Genomic DNA, 19,290 nt, shown 5'->3' with positions numbered 1-19,290 from the left:
TATCAATTTCATTAAGGTTATGTAATTTACATGTCTGTTAAGTGAATTACCATATTTCTGTAACCTGCAATTTTCTGGACAACTGTTGCCGAGAGCTTTCAATTTTATAGAGCTGACATTTAAGTGCATATTGTAAATCAATATTTAATATTTATTTATTGTATTGCTTACATTTGTGCGCCATTTTTAATATTTATATAGCCTACTTTTTAGCGCACACTCTCTATTGAAAATTTAATATTGTTCTGTTAAGTAAATTAAAATATTTTTACTAATCTATTGATCAACCACTAATTTATTTAAATATAATAAATCCAAACTTCTGTGAGATATTTTTTTATATTTACGTTGCCTACTTTTACGAGCATAGTAGGCAGGAGTCTTAAAATTGTTTGTTTTCAAAATTTTGATCTACTTTTTAACATAATTTATCCAAATATACTTTAATAATTTGCTTGCTTGCTTAAAAGGTAAATCTATCGTTGAACTCTCGTTCAGCCCTATCAATTTCATTTAATACACATTTATGTTATGTAATTTTCTACAATTCTGTTGCCTACTTTTAAGGACAAGCACTGATTAAATGTTATAGCCTACTTAAAGCGCAGTTTTCGCTAAAAAAAAGGCTCAAGTATGTTTCCTACTTAAAAGGGCAAATTTTCGATTACGATTTAAACATTTTGCTGCCTTCTTTTATGGGAAAATCTAGTAAACAACGCACTAAGCTTTATTGCTGCGCATAGAAACAAGTGTCTGCGGCTACTTAGGCAATTGAAAAGCGTTCTTAACATTTATGTAGCCTAGTTTACAGCGCAAGCTGTGAAAGGTTCTTTAAAGCATGGCTATTGAAAGCAAACTTGAGAAGCGAAATTTTTAATTAACTCTCAAATGGAAATTTACACATTGGGCAACAGCTGTGGTAATGCACACACACACACACACACACCCGCCCACAAATCGAAATTGTTGTAAGAGAAACCTGAAATGCTTTTTTCGTGTAATTAAATAATTAATTTTTGCCAATTTGCATTAAGCGTCCCTCATAATCCAAGCAACCAAACGGAAAACTGCTGACGTGTTTCGCTCGATGCGGTGGGCGATTAATGATTGTAATGCTTATATTGTAGGCAGGTAAAAGCTTTATGTATATGCCCGTGTATGAGGTTGATTAAAAACTTTTGTCGATTATTTCCGTAGCGACAATAACAACAACAACAACGCGAATGCGAATGCGAACATGAACATGAAATCGATGATAAAAGTAGGCAAACAATCAACTTGCGAACGGACATTGAATAAATGGCATCGTCGTCATTCTTGGCTGGCATTTGCTGTGCAAACAACGAAGCTCGACAACATTGATAAAGAAAACAGCAGCTGCCATTGCTATTGTCGCTGTCCTCGTCGCCATCTTGTTCATAATGAAAGTTGTTAGCTTTGTGCGACTATGACTGTGACTGCCGCCTTTATATTCGTACATACATTCGTACTACAAGTAAAATACATTTGCCTTGCCCAGTGTTAGGTAATTCATTTTGGTTGTCCTGTCGTTGCTGCTACTGCTGTGCTGCTAATAAAACAACTTTGACTATACGAGTGTCTGTATGTATGTTTGTGTGAGACAGCCTGTTGCTTTAAGCCATAATGCCCAACTCATCGCAGTTAGCCAAGCAACAAATATTGCCAGCTGGCTGCGTTTGCTTTTTCCTTTCAATGTATTGGCTATTGTCAAACAAGTTAGAGCGGCGAAGTTTACTCAGCTAACTATAAAACATCTGACAACACGTGACATGTGATATAAAATATGTACCTATGAATATATATACACTTTTATGTGTTTATACTATGTAATCATTAAAGTAAAAGAACGAAAACATCTGTTCTTTTATTTATTATAATTATTGAATTTAAGCAGATGACAAAAATATATATACTTACTACTTTAGTGAAATAAAAAAATAGTTTGTCAGCAAGTTGAATAATTTAAAAGACTACAGAAATGTTCTGCATCTAAACAAAAATGCAAATAAATTGCTGGGCTTGAAATAAGTTGTCTCTGTTTCTCTGTCGACATTTCTTATTCTATCTATTGGCATATATTATGTAAATATTTTTGTATCTTTAAGATAAGCCAAGACAACGTTTGCATAATTAAAGCGCATAATTTTTTCACAGCTTAAATTGAATTAGTTTCATGTGTGTGAGTCTGTTTTCGTTATTTTTTTTTTTTGACAAGCCTGCTAAAAATACTCCATAGCTTGGAAAAGATTCGTTCACTTCACTTTTCGCGCGTCAAGTTGAGGTGGTAATTATTCTTGCATAAATTTTCGAAAATTAATTGTGTCATATTCTTGACGGTTGCAAAACTGTTGACACTGCCTAACATCAGACTCAAGTGTCCTCTACACACACACTTACACACACACACACATAAACACACCCCGACCTTCAGGGCTTTGGGCCCCACTTGGCCCACTTTGTTTTGCCAGCTCCAGTGTCAACATGTTGTTTAGCGTTTAAGCCAAGATTTGGCACAGCATTTCCAGCTGGTTTGAATTTCTAATAATGTATGTTCTTGTTAATAAATTAAGCGGCTTAAAGAAGGGCCAAGAAATGAACGTTGCGTAACTCTGTAATTAAAACGATTAATTGGCATTAAAATGTGTCGCTTATTTGCAAGCATGAGTGTGTGTAAGTGTGTGAGTGTGTGTATTGAACAAAGTAGACAACAGCAAAGCGCTTGCTGAGCGGAATAAAAGTACATATTTAGCTAAACATATTTAATGACTTGTTGCTATGAGTAAGTAATTCGATGCAGACAGGAATTAGCTAATTTGTTTTCCATCGAAAGGAGCAACAGCAACAGCTGAAAGAGGAGCAGAAGTGTAAGCTCATTTGTGAACAATGGATTATAATACGAGCTTTTATGCTTGTAATCGAACACGCTGCATCAAGTCCATAAATTTTTTATTTTATCAGCTTTACCTTTATCATATAAGTAAAACTGTTTTGTAGTGTTATTTAATTAACTTTCTATAATTAAAAATATCTTTAATGAGCTTTTAATTGACAGTGCAATTTTTCGATTTATTACATTATAAAATTATAGCTAGTGTTATTTACTATACATAATCTTATCTTCTTTTATTTAAAAATGTCAGAGTAATCGTAATCAAAATTTTTATTTTACGTATCTATAAAAATCTCATGTATTACCTCAATTTATTAAAGATACACACAATGGTTAGATAATTTATAAGCTTATTGCAAAATCTAAAGATAGATTGAAAAATTAGTTTAATGTGATTCCTTCAGTAATTGTAATGGACAGCTGCTAATAAATGAAAATTAAAGAATGCCAAAACAAAGCAAAAATATAATATAAAGATTGAGACAAGAGCATGTGAATGCTTTTAAGTGACAATTAATTCGCTCGTCAACGTGCAAAAAAAAAAGAAACGAAATAAGCAAGAAAAAAAAACTTTTGCATTAAATGCTTCTGCGACCGAGCACAAAATTAATATTAATTGTATTCCATTTCACATTTACTGCCAGTGCTGTCGACACACAATTAGGGACCGGCCGACCATTTGGGCCAAGACAAAGAGACCAAGTGTGCTGTCGAGTTGCTGCTGCTAATAAATTGAATTTATTACAAACGATATGCGGCTGACATTCCAGGCCCCAGAGATTCAATTTGCTTGGCATATTTTCTCTTCTTGTTTTTTTTTTTTTTTTATATTTCGTACAAACTTTGATTGAATTTATGCATGTGCATAAATTTTTGGTGAGCTCGACAAATATTTTCATTAATAAACTCTTTACTTTTTCCGCATATTTTATATCACTTCATGACATTTTTTTTTACGTTTTTGCCTGCAGTCAAATGCAAATTGAACGAGAGCATTTCTAAGCGTTAAAGTTTCTACACACTTTATCAAGCTATTAAATACATGTTCTTTCTTGTAATTTAAGCCTTAACAAAAATTAAAATCTCAAAAGCCTTTAAATTATGTACATAAATTAGAAAGTTGGAAAAAAGAAGGGGTTGAACAATTTCTGTGAAAGTCTGTTTACTTCTTTCATTGCAGGAAAGTTCCTATTCAACATAAGCCCAAGAGAGATGAGCTTCTATTCAGTAGAGAATTAAAATTATTTTTTACGAAAGAGTTGCCTAGTTTCATTAGGAAATGAATATTGTCTATCTAGTTCTGAGGTAAAATTGTAGATTTATTCGCACTTCAGTTGTTTCGTTACTTGACTTGGAAATGCTATGATAAAGGCTATATCTATTCAACAGTCTCTCAAACAAAGAATTTACAGCTTGAATTGTTGCGGACAGTTATATAATACTATCAACAGTACAAGCCCACTCAGAAAGTGGCTATACCCTACATAAAAAGTGTAAAAAATAAAACACAAATTGACTGCTGCCTGCGAGGTCTTCTATGCTCTAGGGAACAGAGCAGAAAAAAGTTTAAATTGCAGCTGAGTGTGGTCTATGAGAGCACATGTATATCTAATGTTTGCCCTTTTCATTTAGCCATAAATTTTGTAAATATTTAATAAGCGCTGCGCTCTGTGTAGTGTGTAGTGTGTGCGGTGAGTGTGTGTGCGGTGAGTGTGTGTGTGTGTGTTTAAGTATTTTTTGCAGGTATTTGAAATGGGGTCATTCACTTGAATGGCTAACGCGGCGTATGCGTAATGCACAATTTGCCAGCTGATGTGTGACAAATGCATTTATGGCCAAATCAGCTATAAAATCCATCCACAACCAGCCTGCCAGCGACATGCACTTGAATTTTTAGGTACATTTAACATGGGAAGAGGGAGGTGGTGCATTGTGACATTAGCTTGACACTTGACTCATTTCCGTGCATGTCGAGCCTGAAGTGTCGTCAGTTGTTTGACGCTCTAAAGTGCTGCCAGAGGTGGCTTCAACTTTTGCCGCTTAAGTGTTTGCATATGTGAGTGTGTGTGTTTAATTTAAGTAAGTACAGCAAGAGAGAGTAACAGAGAGAGTGAGAGAGAGGAAGGGACATAGAGATAGAGACAGACTAACTATGCGCTCCCTTTGGATTTTGTGCGCACTTAATTGACGCATCTTGTGACACGCTTAATGCAGTCTACTTAACGCTATTGGATTTCCCCTCCTCTGCCCCAAATGCCTTGAAAATAAATCAATGAAAAGCGCTGCATAACTTCATTATCCCCGCAGTCCCCTCTTTAGTAGAGTCGCTGGCTGACTGCAGATAGCTGTGCAGCATCGTAAATGCCACACGTATCTGAAACGCAAAATGCAATGCAACGAGCGTAACGATTTTCCTATTTAAACTCGTTTCGCCATTTTACCGTTCACCGTTCACCGTTCACCATTTACCGTTTACCATTTGCCGTTCGGTTTTCGCAGCCACTTTTTAGATTGTCATCCCTACGCAGTGCATTTTTATGCGCTCCCCATTGGCACACAAACAAATCCCAGTCAGGCATTTGGACGCTGCATCTTGTTTGCTAATCGCCGAGTCGCATTGCGAACACAGTTCATCTGTTTTTTTTCTGCTTCTTCTTCTTCTTTTGCTACTTCTAGTTCTCGCTGCAGTTGCGTTTTGTTAGTTGATATTCCAATCGAGTTTCAATTTCCGGTCTACGCTTTAAGTGTCACTGTACTGCAGTCAAAGTTTTGCTCCAATTTGATGCTATTTTGTTTTGCGCAAGATAAAATGCGTCAAGGGGACAGTATGGAAAAAAGACAAGAAAAAAATAAGTGTTCTATATTTGATACAGAATCAAATTAGATGACAAATAATGATAGAATTCACATTCCGCAAGGAAATCGGTTAAGATTTAGAAGTTTTAAAAAGTTTCTTAGGAAAGTATAGAAAAAATGTACAGTCAAGGAAATAAAGTAAAATTTCTAATTTTTATGCAGAATCAAATTATATGACAAGTAATCAGAAAATTGAAACTCCGCAAGGAAATCGGCTAAAAACTGACAAAATTATGAAGTTTTGAATTTTTTTAAAAAGTTTCTAGGGGAAAGCATGGAAAAAATAGACAGTGATCAAAAAAATTAAAGTTCTCAGTATTGATGCAGGATCAAATTATATGACAAATAATGAGAAAATTGAAATTCCGCAAGGAAATCGGTTAAAATTCGACAAAGTTATGACGTTTTGAAGTTTTTTAAAAAGTTTTTAGGGGAAAATATGGAAAAAATAGACAGCGATCGAAAAAAATGTAAAGATCTCAATATTGAGGCAGAATCAAATTATATGATAATTAATGAGAAAGTTGAAATTCCGCAAGGAAATCGGTTAAAATTCGACAAAGTTATGACGTATTGAAGATTTTTTAAAAGTTTTTAGGGGAAAGTTTGAAAAAAATGGACAGTGATGGAAAAGATTTAATTTTCCAATTTTGATGTAGAATCCAGTTAGAGTTGAGTTGTTATTTTTTAAAATAATGTGTACATATATTATTTACAATTTCCTTATGTTTAGCATAATATGCTATGCACTCAATTTTATATAAATTCTCTCACTCATCGGCTTCGGTTATAATACGAAAGTTCCTTTTAAGATTCCACCATAATACTTAAAACTTAAATGGTTCTTATGAAGCTTAATCTTAATTAAGTCCACGCTAAACTGTCGCTGCATATAAATCGCATTTCAGGCGTTGCGCTTTTCATAATTCGACGGCAAATTCCGGCTACAAATTACAAACAGTGGAAGTGAAAGATAAACTCATTTATCATCAAGCGAGACGCTGTTGCTGTTGTTGCTGTTGCTGCCCCTTGACATTTCCAAATGCCACACTCGAAGTTCAAGCGTATGAAATTATGAAAAATGTACAAAAATGAAAAACAAAGGAAAATCCAAGCAATTTGTCAGACAGTTCATCAGTCAGTCGCTGGAATGCATGGCTACAAGTTGCGTGGCAAAGAAACTAAAGAAGCTGCTGCCGTTGCCGTTGCGAGTGGCAGCAACAACGCGTTGCAAAATGAAAATGGTGGCACTTACTTTAATTGCTGGCCCTGTTGCCTGTTTCGGTCATGCCAACAAAAGCAGTTGGGCAATCGAGCAAGAACTATGGCACCGGGGAAGGGATGGAATGGCAGGGGGCAGGTGCATTGTTGCTTTGCTTTGAGTTGAAAGTTAGCACTAGGTTCATGTAATTAAAGCGTCGCTTTCACTGCAACAATGCGACTTGCGACAGGCGTTAAGTTCAGCAGCTATTCATACTTTGTGTGTGTGCGCTGTGTGTGTGTGTGTGTGGGTGAGTTTTTGTGGGCAACATCAATGCCTGGCTTTGTAACTGGACCTCGGCCAAGACGATGCCCCAAAAATGCTGGCAGTAAACCATTTTCACGCTCAACAACTGCCAAATGGCAGCTGGCACTTTTCTTTCCTTATACTTCTCTCTCTCTCTCTCTCTCTCTTACGCTCTTTACCTCTCTTTTCTCGCTTTGTATGGGTTTGGCACTTAATTGAACACATTAACTCAAAAGCGGCAACCTGCGACCACAGTATATTGATTGCCCCTCCCTTTTCCTTTTCCTTTTTGTTTTTCTTTCCTCATGCTGCTAAAATTTCAAATTTCAACTGTACCACAAAATGTTGCGGCACATGTTGTTGCTTGCTGTTTCCAACTTTCATTAAATATTTTCCATGCGTAGAGTCTACATAGTTAGTTATAACAACTGCAGTCCATTTAACAACTTGTCCATTTAGTTGAGCTTAGTGACTTTGTCAAGAGTTGTGAGTTGGAGCTTCAACTCATCATCATCGCGTCGAGCTCAGCTCATAAATGTTTAAATAACTTGCTTGTTATTGGAAAAAGAAAGTTTGCAGCTCAGTTGCTGACAAACTTCATGTTTAGTACATATTTCATCAGCATCATGTAAATTCATTAGAAACTTTAATTAATATTCAACAGCGAGAAGGCTATCGATACAAAGCTTTCAATATAGCTAGCAAAAAGTTCGTATGTTGCATATAAAATGTGTGTATTTTGAGTGGACCTACGTGACGTATACGTAATGTTCTGACCGATACAATTTGTATTCGAAGCTGAGATTACTTTTTGTACTCAGAAACTCAGCTTTACTGAAGTGTATATTGTGTGAGTGGCTAAAGGCTTTAATGAGGGATTCAAGAAAGCGACTAACACATTAAATAATAAGTATCTAATTAATTAATTTTTTAAGAATACTAAACAAATGGTAATCGAGAAATATTTGAGCAGTGAAAATAACATGTATAAAAGAATTCATTTAAAGCAAATACCCAAGCTAACATTTATTTAAGACCATTGAAAATTGGCTTTCTTAGCTCTGTTTTTGTTGACTTATCCTCAAGCTGTTAATTTTAAAAAGTCTTCGGCTTACATTATTTCCTAGTTTATTTCCTTTCAAATATTCTTTCTCTTATCTGCTGTCCCCTAAATTTTCATTCGTTTCAATGTTATTTTTCTCACTCACTGACATTTGAAAGTTCTGGCTAAAACATTCAATACCAATTGAAATGCGCTTAACTTTTCAACATCTAGAGAAATCCAGGCAATCTGATTTATTTATTTGTTTTACTTTTGTTTTGGTTTCATAGAAAAAAAAAACACTTATACTTTGAAGCCTGCATTTGATTGGAAGTTGCTTTAAATTGCTGTAATTTGTGCTACGTTGGCTTTGATCAGTTTACTGGTCGTAGCTTTTCACTCATCTGATCCAATTAGCAATGCTTCATTGGCCAATTCTGTAAGCAAATTTTGTCATAAGTCTCGTATTCACCAATTTTTTTTGCTCTCAAATTTTTAAATTGAGCAGTTTACAAAAAGTCTTTCGCTTCATTAACAGTTTATTATACACGGGGCGTATGAGTTATTTTATTTTTTTGCACGCACAGCAAAAAAGTCAACTGTGTGCGTGTGTGTTAGAATCTTTGTGAGTGTGTGTATCTATTGAAAATTGTTTTGTGGCTTTGGTGTGAAAAATACGTAACATTTTCTTAGCTGAGAATAACATTGAGTACCACAACAAATCATTGTCTGTCCAGAAATCGAAAAATAAATTGAAGTGATTTCTGTTTTGTAGAAGAGATACTCAGCTTGGGAGGAGCTTGTTGTTATTCGTCGCCTGCTGAGCTGTCCCTTGTGGTTTTTCGACCGCATCCGCAACTCCATTTTTGTTGTCTTCGTATCTTTAAAAATTGCTTTGAACTTTTTGTGCGCATGAAACGAAAAGGAAAAGCGAAACCAAAACCTAAACCCAAATGCCAAAAGCCAAAATGTTAGAGCTGTCTGTCAGTTAGTAACTATGCAAGTTGTCAAATGCAGGCTTACATGTTTTATTGTACTCAGTTGCAAGTGCATAGGGATACACCTTCAATTCGATACTGGATACCTAAGCCAAGTATTAAATATTATACAAAAAAAACACATTTTTATAGGATACATGCCAGTCGGGCATAAGCAACTTTTTCGATTAAAAGTTCAACTGCAGCTGTGCAATGAGTAAAAGGCAGTCTGAAAGTTTTTTTATTTTTCATATATGTATATGACTGTCAAAGCTACTGGTCGTATGTCGGGGGGTCATAAATTCAATTTCGTAAATGGATACAGAGCAAACGCTTGTCGCGTTTTGTCACATGCAGCACATGCAACGCTCAACGTGCAACGTTCAACGTGCAACGTGCAATGCTCAACGTGCAACGTGTGTACAGCTCGGCAAAGGCGCTCTCAATATTGTGACGACACACACAGTCCAGTCGGGTTTATTGTGCCCTTGCGGCGGATGCCATGTCATGTCAACTATATAATAAGTTTGCCGATTTGACTGCTGCCATTCAGAGCAAAATAAGAGGAACAAGTAGGAACAAGAGAAAAGTTTGTCCAGCTACTGTTTTCACACACAGAGAGATGTTCCGCATGTATCTGCTCTGTGAAATCTGTTGTATTTATTGATTTTTTATAAAACACATCTATACTATATATAGATCGTGTTTGTTACTATGCATAGCTGATGCACAAATTGATTTTTAATTAATCAATTTATACTTGTTTTTTTTTTCGGGGCCTTTTCAACTTGTTTAATTAGTTAAGAGCTGCCGACATTGTACTGATTTTTCTCACTCTTCTGCAGTGGATTTAATTTTGATCAAATTTGTAATTGACGTGTTGACTGTTAGGCTTAAGTATAAATTTATGTATAAATATAAAGTAGAGCTTTCTGAAATGGTAACACAAATATTTATTTAAAAAGCTTCTCATAAATATATAATATAATTTGTATAGTCATTTGGCAATGCAAAAATTGTCTAATTAAATTATTTTTATGAGTAGTCAAAGACTGTAAACAATTGAATTAGTAAGCTCCGACCGTTATTGCCGTTGCTCGTATTCAAGTGGACGCCATTTTGCATGGCGAATGGCAAATGGCAACTGACAAAATGGCTGCCCGGCACGCACTTCAACTCGAGCAATGGGAACATCTGCGGGCTACTTTACAGTTGCTTTTGCTTCTGGGCATTTATTGCATACAGAAGAAGACGCAGCGGGCGTCAGTTTGATGTGGAGAACTCAACGGTTGCTGTTGTCTTTAAAATGGAAATGGTTTCCGTGCACTTTGGGGAAAGGAACGTACGAGTACTTGCAATGTGCTTTGTGAAATATTCAGCAACCATAAAAAGAGTGAAATGAGTGTGTCAATTTTTAAAGTAGAGCGACAAGACTTTCTACTGTCAACTTTTCTTGAAATTTTAAGGGAATTACAACGTCAATTAACTTCTACAAAATTTATTGAAAGTACACAGTATCTTCTAGTTGTAATTTACCCAGCTCGATATTTGTATTTTTGTTTTGCTGAAGTGGGTTTTCAGTCCGGATTCAGACGCGTTGCACAGCTGAGTCGATGCGATGCTCGGAGAAAGAGGATATTGACATGAAGATTGAGAAGACTTTGCTTTATTTGCAGGACCAACAAAGAAAATAATGAATTTCCATAAAAATAACGAAACACAAAACCAGCCAATCTACAGTCCAATTAAACAGCTTTAATAATAAATTCAACAGGAGCCAAGAAAATGAGTAACACCTAAAAAAAAAAAACTGACCAAATAAATGTTATCAATGTATGCTGTGTAGAAAACCAATTATAAATATAAATAATAAATAAATAGATAATTAAATGTAAATAACTGTAGAAATTTGTGTGCTTACATTCAACTGAGGACCAAAATAAATATCCAACAATATAAATTAATAATAATACAAATAAAATTTAAATTTGATAAAAATAATCTTCTAAGCTGCTGTAACATCAATGTGAGACTTGTGCATAATTTAAACAATACTATAACTAGTTAAACTAACTACTTTTATGAACATATATTTAAGTGTACATATGACCAAAAAAAATGGTACACAGTTTGGTGAAAGCTTTAATTAGTGCTTAAGTAAGAGTCAAAACTAGTGTCAATTGACCAATGATAAATGTAAATACCTTAAACAAATAATACTAACAATCTATAACAACTGAAAGTGTAACTGTAGACTGTGCTTAACAAATACAACATTTAATTAAACTAACTTAACTGAAACTATTAAAGAATTTTCTAAGAGCATTTAAACTAACATAATCGTCAGGTAAACAGCACGTTTCCAATCAACAATATCAACAATTTTTGGGAGCTCTCTAATCATTATTTTAAATATTCTTTTAAATGAATGTGTTTGTGTTGTGTCAATGTTAAATGTATCTTCAAGTTATTGTATATTTTACTCTGTCGTAACTCTGTCTATTTTGTCTATACACATCAATCACCTTCCTTTTGGCCGTTCAGAGTTTATGTCCTATTGCCAACATGAGCAGCTACAGCAACAATGACAATCACATCAGCAATGATAATAATAGCAATAACAATAACAATAATAATAGTCCAATGACTGTCAAACGCAACTACAAGTTAGTTGGTTGGTTTTCACAAGTAAGTTTTATTTAGTTTACTCATCATTTTTGTATTATTTCTAAAATTGCCTCATTTTTATTTACACACTCGGAGCAAACATTTTTTCACGCATTGCGCAACCAACATGAACAGTGTAAAGTTGTGACATTTTACACTTTTTGTCACTTCTTCTATCAATGCGAAATCAAATTAAAATGCCAATCCTTTTGATACACACACAAACGACTCACAACATATTGAAGTGCACACAATTCAGCTATTGTTGTCGTTTGTTCTTCCTGTTGCTCTGACCTGGCTGCCCATCGTCATCATCATTGTGATTATCATCATCATCATTGTGACTATCATCATCATCATTGTCAACCTCAGTTGCTTCATTGTAAGTAGTTTTTTTGACCTCTCATGTAGCACACTTATATTTGAGTATATTGTAATGATTTATTCTTCAAGTTTCAAGTTTTTTCTATCTATTTATACTGTGACTTCTTAATTAGCTTCAAGTTACCTTATTGAGTTTTAAGTTTTAAGAAATGTATACATATTAATTAAAGCCATAAACATTTTCAATACTGCGAAGTTATGCCTAGCTAATAAAATATTTATTTCATCCATATTAAATAAGAATTGCTGCTAATAATTGTCAGTAAACTAATAAAAAAAAAATATTTTAATTATCTGCTGCTTTAATTTTGTCACAGATAAAAGATAATTAATTGAATGATTGGTAAAAAAAAGATTTAAATAAATTCAAGCTCAAAGCTTTCAGAATTAAAATGATTTCAAAGCTTTCTTCTAGTTACAATGGGACTGATATTTACAGCAACAATTCAATCGACTTTCCTATTTCTGTAGCTAGTAAAATAATGCAAAACAATCACTTGGCAATTTAACACTCGGTGAGATGACGAAATCAAACATATTGAAATACAAAACAGTTAAGAGGCTGCAAAAATAAAAAAAAAGACAGGAAAATGCGAAACCATGGAAAAGGACAGCAAACCAAATTAAATAAACCTTTCAATTTTTCGCTTTAAATTAAAGAAAAATTTATTAATAAAAAATCGTTTGGATAATTACACTTCAATTGACAATTGTTGACAAAAAAAAATGATTTTTGACAGCTTCAACAGTGACAAGTTAAATGGCTTTTATTTATACAAATGTATTTCTATTAACAATGAAACTCATGAAATTTGATTTTTATTTAAAACGAAATAATTTCTTAAAATTACAGGGCACCTCACTGTTGCGCAATCTTTTCCACTGCTCATAATTAACATTTGTGTGCTTAACACATGTCCCTGTGTGTGACCAAGTAAATCACAAGGACTTTCGTCAGACTTCAATTAAAGTGATTCCCTTTTGCAGGGGAAGTGATGATTGTCAGCAGTATGAAAGAGGAGGAGGAGGCAGGTGGTTGAGAGGGGCAATCAATACGGGTTTTTAATGAAGAAATAAAGTGGCCATTTTCATGTTGTGCTGTGTCATAAAAAATGTCTTCATTTTTATTACGTACATATATTTCGTTTCGCTTCGCGTTTGGTCAGAAAGGGCGCATTTGTACGGCACGCCTCGTGATGATGAGAGTGGCCAAAGGACAATGAAATGACCGTGTCCTGGCACGCATTGAACGTGGCCTAAGCGCCTCTGTTGAGCTGGAAAATATGCCCTTTTGTGGTATGCCAACAGCAGGACATCACAGTTGAAGCTGGAGTTCGAGTCTCTGCTCACACAAGTGTTTATTTCGGCATTTTGCTTTATATGCCTCCCCCCTTTTCCTTCCTGCTTGCAGGACACTCTGTTGTTTTCCTGTTCTCTAATGCTGTGCCTGGTCAGCACTTGTGTTGTGCTTCAACGCTCTCAACCCAAAAACCGAGACAAAAGCCAACCGACTGGACAGATTTTTCTCTCTACTTTTCACCCCTACAATGCGGGACAAGTTTTTGTGCCCTAATGATTATTGGGCTGATTTCTTTTCAGGCGTTCCATTGTCCGTTCTTTTTTGGGGCGTGTGGGAATGCTAAAAATGTAGCCATTGTTTGTTTTCCTTTTTATGATTTTGCAGTGGGCGTGAAATCTATTAATAAAATCGACTGTCTGTCTTGCTGCGAGCTTGATAAGCTGCATTTAGGTTTGTTTAACAGCTTTGCTAATTTTATACACTTAATAGGCTTTTTCTATGTTTATTTTTCAATTTGTTTGGCATTCATTATTGCGATTTAAGTGTGGTAAAAGTTGTTATTGTCTCATTAACATGTCTCGTAGGTTCATTTGTGCTTTTGTTATCATCAGGCTTATTTTCGGGATGTATCAGACAATGCTTCTCGCAGTCTGCGACTTCGACAGCCAAATTAAACTAAAAAATCCAAATATGCAGCAAATATATCTCATAAATTTCCTGATACTTTTTACAGCTTCTGAGAGCTGATAGCAACTATTGTTAAAAGCTTGAAATTATATTGTTATATTCAACCAAAGAAAGTTATGAAACTACTATATTAACTTTTGCTAATGTAATAAATATATTTCTGTGTTTTTTTAAGAATCTTCACAGCTTGAGATAATGATTAGTATTATATAGTCTTATTTTTTTCTGTTCCTAATCCTCTAAAATCGTTGGTTTTCTTGTTCTTGGTCTTCTAGTTCTAACAGAGGTCACATTCACTTTGATGGTCTTTTCACCGACAATATCATTCAAAGCTTTCTCAGTTACCGCAGTTGAGCCAAGTTTCGTTGTGGGTTTCGTTAGGCATTCTTTTTTACATTCAGCTTCAGTATAGCCCTTGGTGCAAGTGTATCCTTTGCGGCAAAATCCTTTGCTACTTAGCACCCAAACGGCTTGTAATGGTGCACACATAGTTCTCATATAATCGGCAAAAACCATTACTCTTAGCTGGCATAAATTCACTGCAAAATAAATGCAAGTCGATTGATCTTTTACACTTTTCTTGCTGCTTACTCACCAGTTTTCTTCTTATCCTGCGAATGTATTTCCGTTGGCAAAAGCAGAGCCAAAATCACACAGAAAATCCACAGAGATTTCATCACATGAACTAAATAAACTAAAGCATAAGAATATCTTGTTCGAGTTGTATCGAAAAACTGTATCTAAAGGCGTGAAATTCATTTGTTTCAGCTTAGATTTGTTTGAATAATAAAACAGAAGACGAAAATATATCCAGACCAATTAAAAATTCTTTTAAATTTGATTTTGTGGTCTTACCAAGCAATTGCTTGCTTTAATATATTTAGAATAATTGGCACGACTTTAAGTCAAGTTAATCCACTCCAGACTGACCATATTAAATCGCTTTTTAAGCAACTTGGCTGAAATGTTGAGCCTTGATTAGTTTGTTTTGCTTTTGCTTGAATCATTTTGTCTTTCGCTGTGCGAAGCTTACTGAAATTATAAAGCTATTAAAGACTGACAGAGTTTACCTAATTAACAAAGTGTGCAGAGTATCTGACGCCCTTGGCGAGCTAATGATGATGCAAAGTGTTTGGTTGCGCATACCCTGTAGCTAAATTGCAAATTGTAGCTTAACTGTGACTGATTGCTGACAGCTGAGAAGTTTTCGAGACAACACTGAGTGCTTAAAGTCTCTTGATTCCTTATAGATGTTTTGTAATAATTAAATAATTGACTTCTTAGAGCTTAAAGCTCTTCAAATGCTGCATTAAATGCAACTCAATTTAGCTTCATCAAGCTAAGTATAAAAGCTTCTTAAAATGCTTCAATCTACTGCTAAGTATCTAATAGTCTTTCACTTTTCTATTGTTGTCATATTTTAAATTGTTTTATTGACTTTCTCAGTCTCTCTCTCTCCCTCTCTCTCTTTCCCTCTCTCTCTCAGTAAAGTGGCAATTAAGTCTTGTATTTCGACTGGTATTGATGCAGACGCCTTGACAATGTCCTTGGGTAAATTTATGTAAATTTCGATTAATTTATTTTTTGACACAAGTCACAGCCTACTCTCTTCCCCTACCCCTCCCCATTAGCTCTGCTCATTAAGCGCTGAGAGAGCTTTGTCATTAGGATAAATAACTGTTGTCTAATTGAACGGAAGTTTGTTGTTGCCGCTGATGACAAGCGATGTATTTGATATTTATTTAACGTCTGATTTCAAGCTGATCAACGCGTAATCAATCAATGCTACCAAATGCTACTTTGGCTTTTCCAATTGATTTTCCAGCCCAGCCAGCTGGCTGATTTAAGAAGAAAGAGAGAGAGAGGAAGAGACTGAGTGCCAAAGAATTTCCCCCATTTCCGCTAAGTTTTGGCAAAGATATCGTTTTAAAGACGTAAACCCGCTTTACAAAATACTCTTCATATTTCAATTTCCGGTCCGCATACAAAATCTAAACTTTCAAGCGGTTGTCCAGCTATGCAGTTGTCCCTCTCTTCTTTCCGCTGCTTTCTCTGTCTCTGTCTCTCTCTCTCTCTCTCTCTCTCTCTCTTTATGACGCTTAAATATGATTGATGCTGCCGGAAGTTGGTTTTGCAGTTCTGTTGCCTTTAGTCAGTATCTATGTGCCCCGGGGACATGTCATTTTGATTGCTTTTCCATTTATAATTTCGCTTGCCATTTTTGCATGCTTTCTCTATGACAGCAGCTCCCAAAAATTACACACACACACATGTACACATAGTGCTTAAATCAAAAATATGATTCGATTTGCATATTTCATGCTGCTTACAATAACAATTGAACTACAATTCGAATGAAATGCTTTACTTAATTGACTTGCAACATCAATCAAACCAACAACAACAACAACAACAACAACAATAACAACGTTAAATTCGCCGAAAACTGAATTTGAAATTTTTGAAAACTCGCTGAAATCGTTTCGCCTGCTTCAATCCATCATAAATTGCTCCCCGCCTTCGATTCATCCCCCCCTTACCACCCCTCCGGTCCGCAGAATGTCAATGTTCTTCTTTCGCTTGCATAATCTCCAGCGTGCCGAGGAGAACAAACGCAAGAAACGCGTCGAGCAACAGCGTCAACAGCAGCGTCAACGTCGCGGCGCCAAAGTCTTCAAATGTGTCAGCGACTCAACTGGCCATCTGACGTTGGCGCCATCGCGACTCTTCGAGCGCACGCCAATGAGTCCATCCGACAGCCTGGACGAGATTGCGCTCCAGATACCAAGGTGAGTTCCTTCAAGCCACTACACTGACAAAAATCGTCAGAGATTTCGCGTTTAAATCAATTCCAACAGTGTCAAACATATTTCTTGAATCGAGTACTAAATACTTGATTCAGTAAACGTTTTTTAATTGGCTCATAGTATATATTATTGCAACTTTTAGTTAGACTAAATATTTTAAACTTTTTTTTTACATTATTAAAGTTATCCGCATATTGTCTTAATTTAACAATAATATCCTGAATACATGCTTACAAAATAAAAAGTAAAATCAAGAAATTTAAACTTGAATGCTCCAGTCTTTTCTGCGATTACATTGTTGAAACACAACAACAAGAAAAAACAAGTTAACAGAAGTTTCCTCTGCAATGGAACAACTTTTGCCAGCTGTACCTGGAATTGTTTTTCTTTACCTGGACTCCAGGCAGCCAAAGCTACCATACAATGCAAAGGAGCCAGTTTAGAAAAGCAACCTCCTCAAGGCACACTCAAACATATACATAACATACATATTTCAGCCGTTTTGTACCCCTTCTTATATCACATACGTATATATAACTCGTATATAACTTTGGCATTATTCTTTTGTGTAATATACGAAGCAACCTTATAACTTCTAATGCACAATCTCAACTTGATTTGTTATACAATAAGAATTGAAAGTAAAACGCTGTAAAACGAAACTTTAATACACTTAAGCGAACAGATTTTGAAACTTTACATATGTAAAATTAATAAGAATTTAAAAAAATATAATCAAGTGTTATTCCCTCTATGTGGTAGCTATGAATATTTAAAATAATACTTTCAATACAATTTTTTATTATGTTTTGTTAGAGTATTTGCAATATCGTCTTAACGCATAAATATTAAATTTCTGTTTAATTTTGTGCTGTGAAATATGCACTGGGAAACACGTTTGTGGCACAAGGCATTTGTCGCCTTATGTGGCAAGCATTTTAAAGCATTTGAGAGTCGCGACTTCTGACATTTTGACAAGTTACAATTGTCAAATGAAATTATAATGTAGCCCAAAACGTGGCTGATGGCAACAGTTTGATATCACTGCAAGTACACTGAAGATTAAGTCAAGGGAGCGACCTCAATGAGCTGTCAGATTAAAGGTTTAAGCTAACTTTTTTCTTTAGTTGATTTCTTGTACGAATATTACATCAATTTGCTTGTCACTCAGCCGAAATTTGAGGGAATTCATTTGGTAATGAGCTCCCCGCAAAATTATGAATTATATCTTTAAATGGGATTTAAGTTTGCCTTTTGAAATTTACTCCAAAACTAAGTAGGTTACTGCTTTCTGGTTTCATTTGGGAAATCATTTCAGAAACGGCATTAAGAAAATATTTAGTTTACATTTTGGCCCCTCCAGAAAAGTTGATAAATTTTCAAGCACAAATATATTTCTATAAAATTTTTAAGTAAACTTGTTAATTGCTTAGATTTGATAAAGTTAAAAAGCTAGTTCTTCAAAATGCATATGTGGTGTGAACGCATTTCGGCGACCTTTGCTGGTCTGATCGTGGGTATGTGGTATGCGAAAACGTTCCCCAATGAAGACGGCAAGGACGACAAAGGCAAGGATAACAAGAAGAAGTAGTAGCAAACGGCCAGTCCCAGTAAATGCCTAATAGTAAACAGAAAACACAATTCTATGGTATGCATTTGAAAAATATCATTAGCACTTTATAATATAATTCGACATGTCGACTTTCAATTTGATTTTCCTTTTAATCACATAAGCCTGGCAAGAAATGTCATGTAGCAAAGAAAAGAATTTCTGAAATTTTGAAATCATTTAGAAATTCAGTTGTTTCTCTTTAGGCAAGCTTTGCAGAACTTTTGGCAAGAAACTGGCTAAAATATAATCATCGATATGCGAAGAGCGTGTAGACCGCGACCATCATTTCTCTCGCGCCTCAATTGCCTGCCTTGCACTCGCGTTGTGTTCTTCGCGGTCGGCGTGGGACTTGGCATATTGGCGATTCGACAGAAGGAAAGAATCAAACAGGAACTCAAGGACAGCCAGAACAGCAAGGATACCAAGTCGAAGGGGAAGTCCAAGTCTAAGCAATAGAAATCTAGTCTGTCTTGCCGATCCTCTGGTCTGTGGTCTTGGTCTGGCTAAGAATGTGCGATTAATGCTACTGAAATTGAATGA

General features: G+C 35.2%; 3 protein-coding genes across 6 annotated transcripts in view; 2 read left to right on the top strand and 1 right to left on the bottom strand.

The window, feature by feature from the left end:
• LOC117782902 (potassium channel subfamily T member 2) overlaps positions 1-19,290 on the top strand; it is a 108,595-nt gene that overhangs the window by 45,960 nt on the left and 43,345 nt on the right. The window contains exon 1 of one of the 4 annotated variants that reach the window (XM_034620000.1): positions 16,852-17,120. The exons of the other annotated variants lie outside the window; for them this stretch is intronic. Within the exon in view, the coding sequence (XP_034475891.1) occupies positions 16,891-17,120 (230 nt within the window). The 5' untranslated portion in view covers positions 16,852-16,890. Of the gene's footprint in view, positions 1-16,851; positions 17,121-19,290 lie in introns of those variants that run through there. 4 annotated transcript variants of the gene reach the window in all.
• LOC117782905 lies at positions 14,467-15,021 on the bottom strand. The gene is made up of 2 exons (XM_034620004.1): positions 14,927-15,021; positions 14,467-14,870 (listed from the first exon to the last, which is right to left on the bottom strand). The coding sequence occupies exons 1-2, from the start codon at positions 15,006-15,008 to the stop codon at positions 14,563-14,565; spliced, it is 390 nt and encodes a 129-aa protein (XP_034475895.1). The 5' UTR covers positions 15,009-15,021; the 3' UTR covers positions 14,467-14,562.
• Positions 18,516-18,786, top strand: LOC117782906. Its single transcript, XM_034620005.1, has one exon. It carries the CDS (start codon positions 18,604-18,606, stop codon positions 18,727-18,729), a length of 126 nt encoding a protein of 41 aa, XP_034475896.1. The 5' UTR covers positions 18,516-18,603; the 3' UTR covers positions 18,730-18,786.

The sequence above is a fragment of the Drosophila innubila genome (assembly GCF_004354385.1).
Source record: "Drosophila innubila isolate TH190305 chromosome 2R unlocalized genomic scaffold, UK_Dinn_1.0 1_C_2R, whole genome shotgun sequence".
Classification (NCBI taxonomy): domain Eukaryota; kingdom Metazoa; phylum Arthropoda; class Insecta; order Diptera; family Drosophilidae; genus Drosophila; species Drosophila innubila.
This window is presented reverse-complemented; position numbering and strand designations above follow the sequence as displayed.